This window comes from Podarcis tiliguerta (genome assembly GCF_965153285.1).
Source record: "Podarcis tiliguerta genome assembly, chromosome: 14".
Taxonomy (NCBI): domain Eukaryota; kingdom Metazoa; phylum Chordata; class Lepidosauria; order Squamata; family Lacertidae; genus Podarcis; species Podarcis tiliguerta.
The window spans coordinates 33,631,905-33,649,407 of NC_139547.1; the positions used below are offsets into that span (position 1 = coordinate 33,631,905).

The 17,503-nt window shown below is 43.2% G+C and overlaps 1 protein-coding gene across 32 annotated transcripts in view; it reads right to left on the bottom strand.

Annotated features, from left to right (window-relative positions):
- RBFOX1 (RNA binding fox-1 homolog 1) overlaps positions 1-17,503 on the bottom strand; it is a 1,465,188-nt gene that overhangs the window by 698,886 nt on the left and 748,799 nt on the right. For 23 of the 32 annotated variants that reach the window (XM_083414161.1, XM_083414137.1, XM_083414127.1 and 20 more), the window contains one exon: positions 6,518-6,565. The exons of the other annotated variants lie outside the window; for them this stretch is intronic. In XM_083414161.1, the coding sequence (XP_083270287.1) occupies positions 6,518-6,565 (48 nt within the window). Of the gene's footprint in view, positions 1-6,517; positions 6,566-17,503 lie in introns of those variants that run through there. 32 annotated transcript variants of the gene reach the window in all.

Below are 17,503 nucleotides of genomic sequence, written 5' to 3' on the forward strand. Positions count from 1 at the left end.
GAGTTAGACCCTTAATCCATCTAGCTCGGTATTGTCCAGGGTTTCAGGCAGTAGCCTTTTCCCCAGTCCTGCCTGGAGATATCATTGGAGATTGAACCTGAGACCTTCTGCATGCAAAACAAACGTTCCACGACTGTGCTGTTTATGACCGTCCCCCACCTCCCTCTCCCCACATACACTTATGCCAGCCTCCTGCTAAACCACTGTCATGAAACCACAGATTCCCCCACCCCAATCTATTCTTACAATATTGAATCAAGGCTCAATATTTCAGAACTCAAGCAGCTGAGATAAATGGCACAATCACAGGGTCTTCTGACCTTGATCAACAAGAAGAACATTCCAGTGAAACTGAGCAAAAACTGCTGAGATAACATAAATCATATCTGCACGGCACATGCCTTATATATAAAAGCATGAAGACTTCCTATCGCCCATCAATCTGGAAGACAATAAAACGGGCTAGCTATGCTCCCACCCCTAAGAGAGAGGAAGACAAAGAAAGGGGGAAGTCAAGTGCCCCCCCCTTGAGTGCATTCATGCAGTTTATTACATATGCAGATAAAACTTTGTCAGGAAGCTTAAAACATTCCTAGTTCTTAGATAGTTACAGCATCACATTTCACTGTAAAAAACCCCTGATTCTTAGTCATTCACATCTATTATAGATTAATAGATCAGATATACAAGCTTTTGCAGAGACGTAGGAATGCTTCCTAAGTTATCTTCATTAGAATATATCCATGATTTATTTATTTTTTAGTTCTGATCACCTAGTCTTTTTGACTGATATATTAAGAATTTAACATGGATTTGGGTTTTTTTGTTTTGTTCTAAATTTCAAATTTCAATTTCAAAACAGTGCACGGTTTTGCCACAGTTCTCCACAACTTCCCAGCCCGGCCATACTTCCGAAAACACCCATGAGAAATCATACATTTCCCAAAGAAGCCTGAGAAATGCAGTGAGGTTGGGAATCAAGGGAAAAGGGTGGGTAGTGAAGGAGAAACTTGTGGCTATAACATCCCTGTACTTATTTCAGTGCAGAAAGAAGGGTGGAATTTGATGGTTGTGGTTCAATGGTAGACTAACTTCTGCTGTCTATGCTCTGGTAACCTCTAGGCTGGATTACTGCAGCAGATTATACATAGGGCTGCCTCTGAAGCTGGTGCAGAATGTGGTGGCTAGGTTACTCAGTGGGGCAAGATGGTTTGAGCATATTACAGCAATCCTGGCCCAATTGACCTGGTTGCCAATTAGCTTCCATGTACAATTCAAAGTGGTGGCTCAGGACCACAATATCTCTAGGACTGCCTCTCCCAATATAAACCAACTCAGACTCTGCATTTATCATCTGAGGCCCTTCTTCCATGTGCCTCCTCCATGTGAGATCTGGAGGGTGGCAACAAAAGAACTGTAGTGGCTCTCCATTGGTGGAAACCTCTCCCCAGCGAGGCTCACCTCGAACATTCATTACACACCTTTAGGTGCCAGGCAAAAACACTCTTGTTCAACCTTTGTCTGGTTAATATTCTACATTCTTTTAAATGTGTTTGTGGGAAAGGGGGTTATTGTTTTACTGGTTTGTGTTTTTATGTTGTATCTTGTGAACCACCCTGAGATCTTGTGACAAAGGGTGGTATATAAATCTAATCATCAACATTATCGTCATCATCACAACCTGCTTCTCCTGACTGAGAAAGACATCTTCATCCCAACTCTCTTCAGGATTTTCCTCATTATTCAAATTGTTCCTACCCATCACTCATTAGTTAGTTTCCCAAATAATATCCTCACCTCCTTGAACACTGATGGTGCTTGTCTGAATGGGAGACAAAGGTGTGCATTTCTGAGTGTGTGTGTAGAAGCTAGTCTATTGTACATTGGCAAAAAAATAAACAAATAATCACATCTGTTGCTCCACCCACTTTAGTCCTTGGTCCCACCCACCACTGACAAGTGCCTCTCAGAAGTTTGCGGCCCTCAGACTCCCCAACCCATTATGAAACCTGATGATGGATCTACAAAGTAATCTGCCGCTGCTAGGAAGGCATTTCATTCTCATAAACCCATCCACTAGCATCTGAGTTAGTAGAAGGCCTAGAAAAATGGTGTGGAAGTCATTTCCTCAAAGCCTATGTTTGAGATTTTTTTTGTGGGGGATAGAAGCTGGACCCAGGTGCTGTGTCTATGTGTCACTCGATACCTGTCATTTGCAAGGCTGCATGCCCTTGGTCACCCCATTCTGTCCTTTGTGTGCTTTCGTTTGTCCATTGGTATCTTGGCTTTTATAGAGATGGCATTTGTCTCTTCTTTTGCAGGTGTTTTTAATTAATCTCTGGAAAGTGCTGCAAGACCTTTTCACAGAAGGTGTTATTAAAAAAATCCTTATCCGTAGGCAAAGGAGCCACAAGTTTAACGGCGCACATTGTATCCCCAAGAAGATCATGCAGAGTTATAAAACATTACAGAACAAAAGAGGGGGGGGGCGATTCTCCAACTTTGCTGACCTATCACATTATCAGCTCCAGCGCAAAGCATAAAGCCTTTTGATCTTGCAGGCCCCAAGGTGGCTCTTGCATGTAAAAAGTGGTGATTTTATCTGTCAAGATGCACCTCAAAAGGATTCCCTTGGCAAACCAACCCTCCCCCTGTTCTGGAGAAACAGGCAAATGGAGTGCAGTGCTGCGAATGACCTTGAACTACAAAGCTAATGCCACTCGGCTGCTCGTTAGCGGTCAGCCGCGTGGTTGCCTCCAGGGAACGCTGCCGAGAATGTCAATGCAGATGCCAGCGAGGTTGACTTGACAAAGGAGAAGTGGGCCTAATCAAAGGGCAGGGAAGCAAAGCAATCCTCAGACGAGGGATGGGGGAGGAATTTGGAGGGTTCGATTTTCAAAGCATGATCTCCACATCCTGGATGAATGTGCAGATTGGACGTGGGTCTCCTTCACAGTCCTAATTTGCCCTAGATTCTACAATGAGGTGATCTAGGGGCTTGCATCTTTTAAAAACTTTTAAAAGCATGTACTAATCACATTGAGCAGCTAACATGTGCACTCACATTGAAAATGTGGCTGCAATTACCCAGAGAAAAGGAATGATATTATAAGGATGTGTTGTCATTCTCAGGGAGATTGTATGAATGGGGTCTGGGGTGGGGAGCCAGGAACTGTAGTTTGCTAAAGGTTGCTGAGATTTGTTAGGAGACCCCTCTGTTTCCCCCACCCAGAGCTACAATTCCCAGAGCGGTTTAACAATCAATCTCTCTTCCCAGGGAACTCTGGGAATTGCAGGTCTGGGAGGTGACTAGAGGTCTACATCTCTCCCACTGAAATTAAGCGGATTTAAGAAGTGCTGAGTCCCAACTGGATTATGCCCCATGATTTTGAGGCCTTTAATCTGTGTGAACTCTGGGGCACCTTTGCTCCCATAAAGCACAACAAAACCTAATCGAAATTTCAATCAAGCATACAGCTGAAAGTATCAAAAGCAATTTCAGAAACAATTTTGGAAAAGAGTCAGTAGAATACTTTGGCACACTGTGAACCCTCTAAACGTAAACCGAGCCTGTTTGTGTGCGTGCGCCAGTGCCGTAATATAAGGCTGCTTATTTAACTTGTCACCCCTAGAATCTTATGTCACTTTAGCTGCAAAAGTACCCCCTTGTCCACAAGCTCCATTGCTTGTTTATCACACATATGGCTGGGCTTTAGAATGGCAGGTGACAGTTTCACAAGAAATAAATTGTGCCTATTGAATCCAGCTCAGAAAACCATTTTGGTGGTTTTCATTTGAAAGCAATCTCCTTCTGCTTACTAATGTTCCTCAACTCTCTTCATATTTTCAGCAAAAAATCCCTCCCCCCAAAAAGCTGAATTATCTTACCTTACTCCGTTGACTTGAGAGAAAGAGGGGTAGTGAGTTTGAGATACCATCAAATACATTCTTGTTAGGAAGGGCAGAGAATTTCTACACATTTTAGAAAAGGTTTGTGAGAGGCAGCCTGCAGAATAATCATATCCTCTTCTGCTCCCCTGCCCCGCATCACCCCAAAAGAATTGGATGTGGTATTTTTAAAAGCCTAATTGTTTTCAAATATGACTACATTCTCCACAGCAGGTTTTTCTTCTTTTAGTGCTGCAAAACCCTGGGGGAAAAAACTCTCTGGCTGAAGACCAAAGTTATTAGCATTGAAAATAAGGCCACTTTTTCCTCACACAAACACACATAACTTTCTGGGTCCAATCGTAGTGTTTGCTTTTGGTATTTTCAACCTGGGGTGGATCTGCACTCATGGGTTTTAATATTAAGGAATGGGTTTTGATAACCATATGGACACATAATGTTCTGCTTTTAACGTTTATAGTGTGTTATTAGAATGTGACACCAGAGGGGGCTGCAGAGCAAACAGGAACCAGCCATAGGGAAACAGTGTTTTGACGGAGAAAACAGAGGTAAGAAGCACTTTATTTTATAAGTATGTCCTGTGACATTTTAGAACAATGTATCTAATATTGTTCTAACAACCTTAAACAAGTCAGTGTAGATCTAGCCCTGGACTCTCAGATGAAGGCCAATTTTAGTTAAATTCAGACATTTGCACTCTATCTGCATGCATTATCTTCAGTTACCACAACTGAGTAATTGCTAAATGATTAGGGGGTGGGGGTGGGACATGTAGCTATTCATTTTCTCTAAAGCTGCCTGTAGAGCCTCACATTTATGATCAAGGAGAAAACCAGAGGGATAGGGTACCCTCTCTGGTCCACTCCCAGACTCTGCCTCCCTCTCCCACTGGAAACCAGCCAGTTCATCTCAAATTGAGGCCTTAACCCACAGGGCATCGTCTGGTTGACATTCTTTCTGCTCTGAAAATGAGAAAGACTTTCCCCTTTTAACTCCCATACACCCATCCCACCTCAAAGAGTCATTCAACACCAAGCAGGGATGCGGGGCTTTTTAAATTGCTCAAAATATATTGCTGTTATGGGGACTTAATTGACAAAGTTAGGAAATCATTAAAACAGAAAGTGCTTTCTTCATATCCTTTCCTTACGGTGCCACTCAAAGCCTTATTCTTTCTGCTACAAACGTTTCAGATGAGCAATATGAGTTTGAAGCGTGCCAAGGTGGTATCTCATTCAAATCCATTGGATATATTTTAGATGTTCAGCAGCTTCGAATACTACTAAGTATAAGCCCAACTGTTATGCAAAGCAAGAAACACCCTGAAGCAATTTAAATATTGGAACAACAACATACATACATATGTGTGTGTGTGTGTGTGTGTGTGTGTGTAAAAATTAAAGTTTAGGTGGTGATGCATGGAAGCTACTTTTAGTGACAACAGTTTTGCTACTTTCAAAGCACAAATTTGATACTCAAGGATCAGTCACGGAAATCAAATAATGTTTTAGAAATGTTTTTTCACATATATTTAAACATATGCCTATTGTAACATACTGGTGCAGTTCGTGATTTGTGTTTACTGCATCACTTCCTTGGGCAGCAGCGCAGGAACAGGGAGTTGGGGAAGACTACCCCTGATGCCTGCTCTAGTTTCACCATTACTATTTTTCTGGGGTTCCTTCCGACTCTACAATTATACCAGTCTATGCTTCCCTTCCCACCACCACTCCAGTAGCCAGCATTCAGAATCAGAACTGAAGAGCTCCATTTAAATTCTTCAGAATACCTTGCGGTGTTGTTACATCAAGGTTACTGCAGGTCACTGCTGGAAATATTAATGCTGTCACCCTCCACTTATCCATTCGGAGTAATGCTGCTGTTTTCATAATTACCACTAGTGACCACTAAGTAAGACCCACCAGAGGCCAATTGGTTGATGATACCTTCAGATGTGGAGCTGGGGCAGCTCAAATGTAGTGGTCCAGGGTTTCTAACCAAGGTTAGCAGATAGAAGGGACCCACAGGTGAGCACACTCACTCTTTTTCACTCCTGTGGCACACTCACCCTGTTTCCCTTCACACCATCTCTCCACCTCCCTTTCATTTTCCAGATTTCACCTCGGCAGCACTGTACCCCCACCCACCCCACTCAAGGCCTGCTGGAGTTCACAAGCAAAGTCAGAAGCAGGTTTGAAACCAATCATGGTTAACATTATCATCAATGTGTATGCAACATTGCACTATAGTTAGCTCTGAAAATGGAAGAGAGCAGGGAAATCCACATGTGGAAAGGGTAATGGGAAGAAGGGAAGATCTGAGAGACTAACCATGGTAGTCTCCTAACCATGGTAGATAGATTGTGAGCATTATGTTTGCTTTCAATGCAGTGACTTTATGTCATAAGCATTTCAAAAGAAGCAAGGTTCAAAACACAATGGAAAACCTCTCTCTTTCTCTCCATAATCACATTGTAGTGTGAAATGTCCCTTTGAATTATATCCAATGCACATAATGATGTCCGTATTAGAATTGCTATCTATAACCAGTAAGCTGTGACAAAAATATATACCAGAGAAAGGACAATATATCAAAAGGAAGGACTTACTTTTCTGTCCTCCGTTTCTACACAAGAGCTGCACTCCACTTTAGTATCCTGAAAAAGTTAAGAAACAGCTAGTAAGGGTGGGGGGAGCTCTCTCTCCGAAACAACAATGCCTGAAAACCTAAAAATAAAATTATGGTTTAATCTGAAGTTCAGAGTTCTCCCTTTCTCCACTTTCTCTCACCCCCCCTCCAACCACATTAACTTATCATATTAAATATTTTATAGATACAAAAATATCAGACTTTCACATATTCATTTGAAATGACCTCAAGTGAACTTGACTGTAATGAGATGTGCAGGATGCAGTAACCAAGCTTAACCCAACAGAACAAGAAAGGCCAAACCACAGTTTAGTGTTACATCAGAATAATGTCAGTGTGTTTCTTGCTCTATCTGATCATGCAAGCATTACCATAATTGCTTGACCTGCTGTGGGCTTTGAACTTATCCCATGTGGATTGGGGAGGGTATGAAGGGGACTTGCTCACTTGAACCAAAGTAGAAGACCTCACATATTGCTGATTGCCCTGACTGAGCAGAGATTGAACTCACATTAAAACAAACTTGAAAAATAAGTCCCTTGATCAATATGGGGAAGTCTGAGGACTAAGCACACATTATTGTCTCGTTAACCATGCCTGAACAGGAATGAACCATGCCAACAGGAATGAACATCCCTCAAAAGAAAGGCACATTCAGATATAGCATTAAACATGAAGGACCCTACCCCAGCCTTGTGAGCCTTCCAGCAAAGGGTCAAGAAATATATGGGAAGCCTTTGCTTCTATTTTAAGTTTTCACTCATTACGTCCAACCCAACATAAAACTGTGGTTTAGCTAAACTATGGTTTAAAGTGGAGTTGGAAAATGTGGCCCTCCATGCCTTAGTATCTGGCCCTCGAGAGTCTGCATAGGCTGTGCCTCCTCCCTAGGCTGCAACCTTAACTGGCACTGATCCATAGCCTGCCCTATTTTTATTTTGTCCCTGGTGGGAATAGAATTGGCTCAAATGTGTACTTTGACTTTGATAATGGCTCTTGCTTTCATGTATGTAGAAGCCACCCACTTTTTTGTGTGGCTGGATTGTAGCCTACTGTACCAAGAATCACACCCTTTCCCCCACTCAAAACTGGCTGTGGGCCTCAGAAAGCTGTAGGCCCCACTAAGAAATGTGACCATTGGACTGTGCAGAGCAGGTTCCTCACTCTGACTTAAATAAACAAATAGTTTACAACCCGGGCTTGTTTCACTAAACCAAGGTTATGCTAAACCATCACCATCAGAGGCAAAATAAACCACTGTCAGTTCAAAAAAGAAGCAAAAAAATTCAAACCTCCTCCTCTAAGGGGTATTAATTTGTTCAAAACTGGAGGATGAGGGCTTATGGGGATGCAGAGCTCTATGAGTTAATTAGACCCTGTAAATGGGGGAACCTGTGGCCCGGCAGGTGTTATGGGGCTCCATCACCCATGAGCCCCAGCCAGCATCGCCAACTGTCAGGGATGATAGGAGCTGTAGTCAAACACCAGGTTCCCCATCCCTGCCCTAAGCCATGGTCATTACAGAGTTAGAAAAGTTTCTGTTAGCTCACAAAATGCAGCCATTATCTATGATCTCCTTTAAAAATGAAAGTGGTGGGATCCCTTAATGTAAGGGGAAAGGATGGGCAGCACATCAATGAACAGCAATATTCTATTCCCCTCTGCCAACTGTACCACCAGACAAAAAGAAAGCCATCTGCTTTATGAGAAACACCTGCCATCTTTCTAAGCTAATTCAATATGCTCATGTCACAGTTAATTTACTGAACATTCGTTGCTATTCTTCTCCCAAACAATACACAAGGCCAACTTTGCAGGTGCCTGACGGAAAACAACTGCGTTTGTCAACACTATAGGGATGGTCTAAGAGCACATAGCCACCCTTCATAGGAAGACTTTCACATATTATCTACTATGGGGAGATGTGCAAACATTATCTGCACATGGGGAAAGCATGCCTCTCCCCACATGGGGGAAGAGACATGTCCAATACCCAACGATCCACTGGAGAGGGATAAGCCCAAACTTAGACCCCAGCAAGACTGCTGCCACTCCAACTTTATTGAGACTCTTGGTTGGGTCTCACACACTTTTCTGCAGGTAACAAATCCCCACCATCCTACAAAATGCCAAAACAGTGAGTCTTTTTGAGGGTTACTTCTGGCTTAATGTGTTCTATATTGGATTCATCTCCCATGGCAGCTGCTGTAGACCAGTTCACTTGGTGGGTTGGTGACAGAGTTTCTCCAGCTTCTGAGCCCCATGGCAACCCAGTGGCCCCTTTCTCCAGGCTATGGGAGTGGCAAGACCCTCCCTTAGAAGCATGTAGTTTCACACACAGTGATGCAATCCAACAGCAGCTGTTGTGAGGGCAGGGAGCAATGGAGAAATGTTAGAGAACAGAGCTGTGTGTGCCACATAGAATTGTAGAGTTGGAAGGGACCATGAGGATCATCTAGTCCAACTCCCTGCAATGCAGGAATACGCAGCTGTCCCATATGGGGATCAAACCTGCTACCTTGGTGTTATCAGCACAATGCTCTAACCAACTGAGCCATCTGGGCTAAATGTCCTGTCCTAAACTGTCCAAGCTAGCCTGCTGCTCTCAGATGCAGTGAAGTATGCAGCTCTGTTGCCAAGGTTGAAATAAAACTCAACTGACATTTGCAGCTGGAATGGGAAGGAAAGTGGCCTCTTATATTTTGCCCCAAGAGGCAAAATGTCTTGGGGTGGGGTCCAGCTGTAAAACCTTGGTCTTACCACCACCCAAGATAGTTGTGGTTGCTGCAGTCAGTTTACCTGGTTCATGTCTGCTGAGTGCCACCAACCATCTTCACTGTCACTTCCCCAACACCTTGCAAGCTTACCAGGCCAGGCAGGGATGGGAAGTGGGATTAAGGAGAAACCTGCTGAGTGAAGCAGCTGCAGCTGTTACCATCTTAATTGATCTAGGAAGCTCCTGGGCTCCACTGGGGGTCAGAGGTAATCTTGGGAAGTAGTAGTAGAAGAAGAGGAGTTTGGATTTGATATCCCACTTTATCACTACCCTAAGGAGTCTCAAAGCAACTAACATTCTCCTTTCCCTTCCTCCCCCACAACAAACACCCTGTGAGGTGAGTGAGGGTGAGAGACTTCAAAGAAGTGTGACTAGCCCAAGGTCACCCAGCAGCTGCATGTGGATGAGCAGGGACGTGAACCCGGTTCACCAGATTATGAGTCTACTGCTCTTAACCACTACGCCACACTGGCTCTCATAAAGACGGTGGGTGCTTCTCTTCAGAGAGAAAAAGTTTGGTGTTGTGTTTTTTTAAAGAGGGGCAGTGATGATGGTGTCAGCTCTGGTGGGCCTTACAAGGTTTCTAGGACCCACTATTGGCCCCACATCTCTCTGCATGAACGCCAAGGGTTGTTGGCAGTCACTAGTTTTACACAGGCCTGCACATGTTGTTTACAGCCAGTGCTGTATAATGGCCAGAGTGTTGAGACTAAGGCCTGGGAGACCTAGGTTCAAATCCCCACTCAGCCCTAAAGCCCACCGGGTGACCTTGGGCCAGTCACTGCCTCTCAGTCTAATGTACCTTGCAGGGCTGCTGTGGGAATTAAATGACGAGGGGAAGAACCATAGATGCCCCATTGTTGTTCACTGGAAGAAAGAGTGGGTTAAAAATGCAATAAATAAACAAATAACAACAGTTTTGGAACAACAACAAGTATACTGCATTTCCCTCTCCCTAAGCATTCTTCATCAGTGAATGATGTGGAGTGGGACAGAATGCATTTGAACATTATTAAAGAGCAGAGGGGACAAAGGTGTCATTTTTCTTTCATCCTGCAAATCATCTCTTCTGCGGTCTGCACTCTGCAGCCTTCCCAGCTGTCCACACTTCAGGCAATGCCTAGTGGGACACATGGGGAGGAGGCTCCCCACGCCATTCAGGAAGTGGAGGCAGTCAGGGGAGCCTGCAGACTGCTGGGTAAATGTTGACTGGAAAGAAACAACGAACAGACAACGATACAGCGAGCTCAAAATCCTGCAACCAGAAAAATTATAAAGAAATTCTCAGGAAGATGGAAGCCTCTTCCAAAGGGGAATATGGTTTTTGTTCTTTTTGTGTGTTGTTGTTGTTGTTGTTGTTTTAAAAGGCATTTGAGGGCAAATTTCAGCAGAGGACTAGTAGCCAGCCTATGAGTCTTAACATCAGCAGGGTACAGAACTTGATGAGACTATGGTGCAGAGATGCTGTACAGTCATGCCCAAGCTGGTTCTCCAATTAGTCTATCTGCCCTTGGAAACACTAGCAGCGGCTGAGAGACCCTCATAATGTCCTCATTATTCTCTTTGGTCTAGGCAAAATTTTGGCAACCTGCAGTTTGTGTAGGTTACAATATCAAAAATGACCAGCAGATGGAGGCAAACAACCACACAATCAAGCTGGATTTCTTCCTATTTAGGGACCAGGTTGCAAAAAACCAGCTTCTTTTTGGCATCAAACAATTGGGTTCATTAGATCAAACATCAAATTGCACAAGTTTCTGCAATGACAAAATCTTATCCCTATTCTGATTTTCTTTAATATATATGTATATATATAAATAACCAGAAAGTATCATTACAAACATAGCCTGCTAGGAAGATCACAGATGAAATAAATGGGAAGATGCATGATTATATGAATGTTCTTGGTGAATTACACCCTAAAGCCTAGAAACCTTATTCCCTGTCTTTCTGAACACTCATGCCTGAAATATGAAAAAAGCTCAATGCTCTTTGTAAAATGTGCACACCAATGACAATTGCTGGAGGTAGTTTACCAAGATATAAAACACCGGATAAAAAGCACCAAGATTGCAATGCTATATCCATGTACCAGGGATTGAGCACCATTGAAGTGAATCAGAATTACGTCTGAGTAAACCTGTGCAAGACTGCCCTGTTAAATGAAAAGCGGAGGGGGGAATAAGAAAAATATTGTAGGCCACTCTTTGACATTGCTGTTGCCCGCATGCTTCCTGGAATGACCATTAGCAAATGTTACATTCTTAGGTCCCCCCCCCCGGCATTACATGAGGCAAAGGATGGAGAGCAAAGCATTTTGCAAATACAACTAGCTGTATGTTCAAAGAACTCCCTTTCCCTGCTGCGAAGGGTGTTAGCCCTGCCTTCCTCAGCAGGGAGAACCTTTAGAATACTGTAATGGATTGCCCTGGCTGTCATGGTGTGATATTTAAGTCCCCTCCCCTGATATATATTGTCATGGGGACAGTAGTGTAGTGGTCTAGGGTCATGGGGAGGGGGCTAAAGACCCATTACTGCTTCTGCAGCAGAGACCCTGTCTCCAGTGCCCAATCAGCATGAAAAGGGGTGTGTGTGTTTTTTAGCCACTGTATGCTCCGAAGTTATGCACTGAAAATACAAGGGACTACATCAGGCACCCCCAAACCCACCCCTCCAGATGTTTTGGGACTACAACTCCCATCATCCCTAGCTAACAGGACCAGTGGCCAGGGATGATGGGAATTGTAGTCCCAAAACATCTGGAGGGCTGAGTTTGGGGGTGCCTGGACTACATTTTCAAGAGAACGGTGTGCAAGATCTGTTACATGCAATGGAACTTCACAGAAAACACAACTGAAGTCACTTCAAATTAACATACTGGAGCACTCCAAATCATTTGCCCATGAACGTGCACAGTAAATAGCAGAAAAACTGACAGACAGCACATGGAGATCTGTATTAATTGTTGCAGGACAGCCCTAATTCTTATTGCTGTACAGTTGTAGGGTGTTGTATAATCTTAGAAGGGTGTGTGGCTGTGACTATCATGAAGGGAATCTGCACCTCTGAATTTGTTGCTACACTTCTGCAAGGGGAAGGGCAATAGTTCAGTGAGAGGGCATCTGTTTGGTATGCAGAAGGTTTCCCCCTTCAATTCCCAGCAACCCTTGATTGCAGCCATGGAGAGCCACTGTTAGTCAGTGCAGACAATATTGAGCCAGGTGAATCAAGGGTCTGACTTGCTATAAGGCAGCTTCCTATCTATAGCTATAACTATATTCTTTCCGATTTGCAGGACATTTTGTGTTGGAAGAGAAAAGCATCTGGGTCTGTTAGACACCTATCCACCGCTCCCAAACCTTAGAGGGCACTGTAAACCCCGTACTTGCATATTTGTAAAGGTAAAGGTAAAGGGACCCCTTAGGTCCAGTCGTGACCGACTCTGGGGTTGCGGCGCTCATCTCGCTTTATTGGTTGAAGGAGCCGGCATGCAGCTTCCGGGTCATGTGGCCAGCATGACTAAGCCGCTCCTGGAGAACCACAGCAGTGCACGGAAACGCCATTTACCTTCCCGCCGGAGCGGTACCTATTTATCTACTTGCACTTGATGTGCTTTTGAACAGCTAGGTTGGCAGGAGCAAGGACTGAGCAATGGGAGCTCACCCCGTCACGGGGATTGGAACCTCCGACCTTCCGATCAGCAAGTCCTAGGATCTGTGGTTTAACCCACAGCGCCACCTGCGTCCCTTGCATAGTTGTACCTCTGAACTAATAAATAGTACTCAAAATAATTTCATTATTTTTGTTAACATTAAATTGTTAAATTTGGTTAAGAAGATTTCTTTATTAAAAAGCAAACAAATCAACCTATGGCTTATCTGGGCTTTATTTTAAACCAGGCTTCCTCAACCTCGGCCCTCCTGATGTTTTTTGGCCTACAACTCTCATGATCCTTAGCTAGCAGGACCAGTGGTCAGGGATGATGGGAATTGTAGTCTCAAAACATCTGGAGGGCCAAGGTTGAGGAAGCCTCTTTTAAACCAATAACCGGATTCAAAATCTGCATTTTGAAAATGTAAGTGACTTAGGGTCATCAGAAAGTTACTATTGATTACCACTGGGAAATAACTATATTCAATTAAAATGGATTAATTTTATCTTTTTTCATTTTCATTTTTTATTTTGTTGAAGAATAACATGGCTCAAAGATGAACACTTCCTGTTTTGTATACATTTGGGCAATGCCCAACAGGTGCTGCAATTGAAGCAAGCTGTGAGTAGCTGGATGTATTTTATTTTATTTTATTTTTATTACTTTTCCTTTACAAAGTTTGCATTAACTGGGTTGCATGACAGATAACCCGTCAGTAAGAGAGAGCAGCTGAGGTCAACAAATCCAAACTTTATTGACCCAAGCAGGAATAAGCTATCAGAGTTGCTTCTTATCTTGCAGAACTTCTGCAATACTCCTATTTATTCACAGCTAAAGGGTGCGAGGTCACCTGTCAAACTGAGAGTTGGAGAACTTACCAAGGTATAGCAGGTCAAAAGCACCAAAGGAATTATTTGCAGATGGGAGGGGGAGAAGGGGTAAAACTCAGCAGCAGAAGCAATCAAAAGAGATTTTTAAATATTTCTTTCTGTGTCCCCAGTTGTAATTCACCAGGGATAGTGAGCGTGCACATGTACATATTTAAGTGTGTGTAATCGCTGATTTGTTTAAGAAATTATTTCACCATTTTATCCACAATTAGCCTTGGAGGCTCCTACTTCTTTCCCACTTTAAATGCATGAATGTAAAGATTAACAGCATATAAGTCATGCCCCCACTCTTTCACACCAACATCATTGTTCCCATCAACTGTGGATGATGGGTTGTCTCAGAAATCAAGATGGATTGGGTGCCAGGAATTCCCTTAGTTCAACTGAGAAAGAAATAACATTTCATACATTGGCTGTGCCTCTCTCTCACTCAGTCTTCCAACTTCCATTGCCAGCTGGAAAGGAAAAGCCTGGCCACATCAGGAGCTGAAGGACTGAAGAGGTGTGCTCTGCTTCCTCATTTATTTATTTTTACCTGGTGGATTCTGATGCATCCTCCCAAAAAGCTCTCTTCTTTCTCCTCCTCCTGTCTGACCACTAGCAACTGCCTCTTATCACCAGCAACTGGGAGGAACCAAGGGGCTGTCACGCAGGTGTTCACAGCCCTCTCTCTCTTGCAGCCATTAACTACCAAGCTGTGCGGCACCACAAGGGAGCCAAAGCACAGTCCCGTCTACAACCTTAGCTGATGTGCTGCCCCATAGAATTGAATGGGGCTTTCTCAGCAGCAGGGTGGATCATGGGCAGGTTGTACTGGACCAAGTGGGAGAAATGCAACCCCAAGTTCAGAGAAATTATTCCAAACTCGTGCTGCAAGGAGAATATTTTCTGGAACAGAATACTTGGAACAGGTTACAAGTGGTCTCAATAAGAGTTTTACTGTGCTCATTCTCTTGCCAGCAAACCAGATTCTCTTTTATTTATAGAATGGGGCACAGTTCCAAACAAACTAGTGCAACAGCTGCATGGCCATAAACTCATACTCTTCTTGGCCTTTAAACCTGTTGACAAATCTGTGCAGTTCACTAACCAGTGCAATTTAAAAATCCCACCCCTCCCTGAATTGTCAATACTTCAGGTCAAAGCTGTGCTGTTGGAGAAAATGAAAGTATTTTACAGTGGTGGGTCAAACTTTACCAATTGCATTAGAGAAGAACCAATTTCCAACATTATGCCACATCTTATGTGAACATTAAATATAAACAAGGATGTGGGCAATGCATACAGGAGCAGGGTTAATTCTCAATGGCTGTGGTCAACAAGTGGAAGGGAAAGTTTTAAGCTGTACCCAATAATGTGCCTGAGTGTATCACTCAGGTGATGAGTGAATGGCTGTCACATATTTCTCCCAGAAGTGAAGTGTTTCAGTTCAGAGGAATGGGGTTCCAAATCTACCTGCTGTCCCTGTCACTGGGTAGACCAGCCCTCACTAGTAGATATCCTGAAAGGAGGTGCAAAAATGCCTATCGTTGCAGATTTGCAAATCTGATTCATTAAACACATTGTCTGTTTTGTCCTTTAGTAGAGTAAATGAAATCCTGAAGTCTCAAACAATGCTTTCCTCACAGCAACCGGTAGGTAGATGGATGGATTGATGGATCTGTTAGCAGAAGTACAATTCAGCCACAATTTGAGACAGGTGGAGGTGTAATTCAGAATGAGGAATTTAGTGCAGAGCTTAGCTTCCAAATAATCTCTGTTTCCAATTCTAAAACCATTTCCTAGTGTTTGTGGTTTGAAAATTATTTGACAAAACTCATGAATTGTAACATGATATTTCTATATGTCAGGGAAGCTGTGCACTGTCAAATGTTGTTGGTCCCCCAGCTCCCATCAGTGTTAAGGGATTATTGGCTCTGCTGTCCAGCAACCTATGGAAGGCTACAGGTTCCCCATCCCTGGACTACAGCTTCACTGATCTTCACAATGAACCCTCTCTCCAGGGTCAGGGGTAGCACACCTCTGAATACCTTCTGCTGAGAAGCAAGAAAGGTGATGTGGTGTGCTCATGTCCCACTTGGGAGCTTCCCATAGACATCTGGTTGGCCCCTAAGGGAAACAGGATGCTGAACTAGACATGCCCTTTGTCAAGTCTATCTGGGTTCTTCTTGTGTTTATATCACCTTGCACAACTGTTTGAAAAATAATATTATAATGCAAAAGGACCTTGCCTTTGTCTGGTCCAGCAGGGCTCCTCTTGTCTTTATATTGCCTTGCTCAACCACTTGAACAATACAATTATAATGTGAAAGGATCTTGCAATGTAAAGGACACACACAAATACATACACACACATTCAACACTCCACACATACACATCCCACCGTACTGATAACAATTTGGCTAGTAATATTTAGTGAAGGTCTCCCAATGGTTTTGGAAATCATGACCCAGAGTCATCTGTTTGACATAACATGGAAAGAAGCCTCCTGAAGCCTGTAGTGTCTGCTGGTGTGCTGAAGTGCAGCTGTGCTTTGAAATTTCCTCCCTTCTCTCACACACTGTGGACATGGAGTGCTCAGCTACCCTAATGGAAGTGTATTTCTGTTCTTATGCTGGATGGCATAAGGGCACCCTGCATATAGTCTATGAATGTGCCCTTTTTATTTATGGGTACATCTCCCCTAAAAAAGAGGATTAGCCTTCTAATTGTCTCTCTCTCTTTTTAAGAGAAGACGTTAACCCTTACGGGCTTTCCCCTTCAATTTTAGTTTATTAATTCGTATGTGATGGAAATCAATGATAGAAACTGCCTAGAAGCAATTATTGATAAGGGACAAGATATTACACATCTGAAGGTCAAACTCTTTTTTAATTTTTGAAACGTCAATCATGAATATGCTTCCCTAGTTCTCTGAGAAATCTGGAGGGAAATTATCTTCCTCATCTCCCCCCGCCATATAAAGTGGACATCCTTTAAGAAGTTTCCAAACTTGGTTTTAGATAATTAGGTAAGTGCTTGCCTCAATAATTCAGGTATTCCCTGCTTTCATCTTTATGTACTGCTTAGTAGAAATGGAGAGGCAGTTCAGTTTAAGGCAAGCAGAAGGAAACTTTGAGAATGATGACTGAAAGCAAGAACAAGATTGTTATGGATTGATTCAGAATAGGCACTTGGGTCTAGAAGATGAGGAATATTCAGGTCCACTGTTGCATGTTCCAACAATGGCCCAATGCAAGTGTCTATGAGAGGCATCCAAGAGATTATAGTAACTAGGCATTCCAACATCTACTACATTCACTTGTGGGAAGACTCATAACAACCAATCACCACCACCATTGCTGCCCACCCACTTGCTGTGACTTCAACATTTCTCTTTCTGCTTGAATAAATCAAGAAGTAAGGTAGTGTTGCTAGAGGGTAGGAAGATTAGCAAGCAAGTTAGGGCTCTTAAGGGTTGAATGGAGCTGAGGTTTGAGAAACAAAAGTTCAGACCCCTTGATCCTTAACTAGTTGTGGAGGTTTTTTTACACTTGGGCAACTTTCAATATTTTTTCTGATCCTCAATCTTAAACCAAATGTATCCCATCCCCTAATAATATAAAATTTACAGTACAAATCATCAGA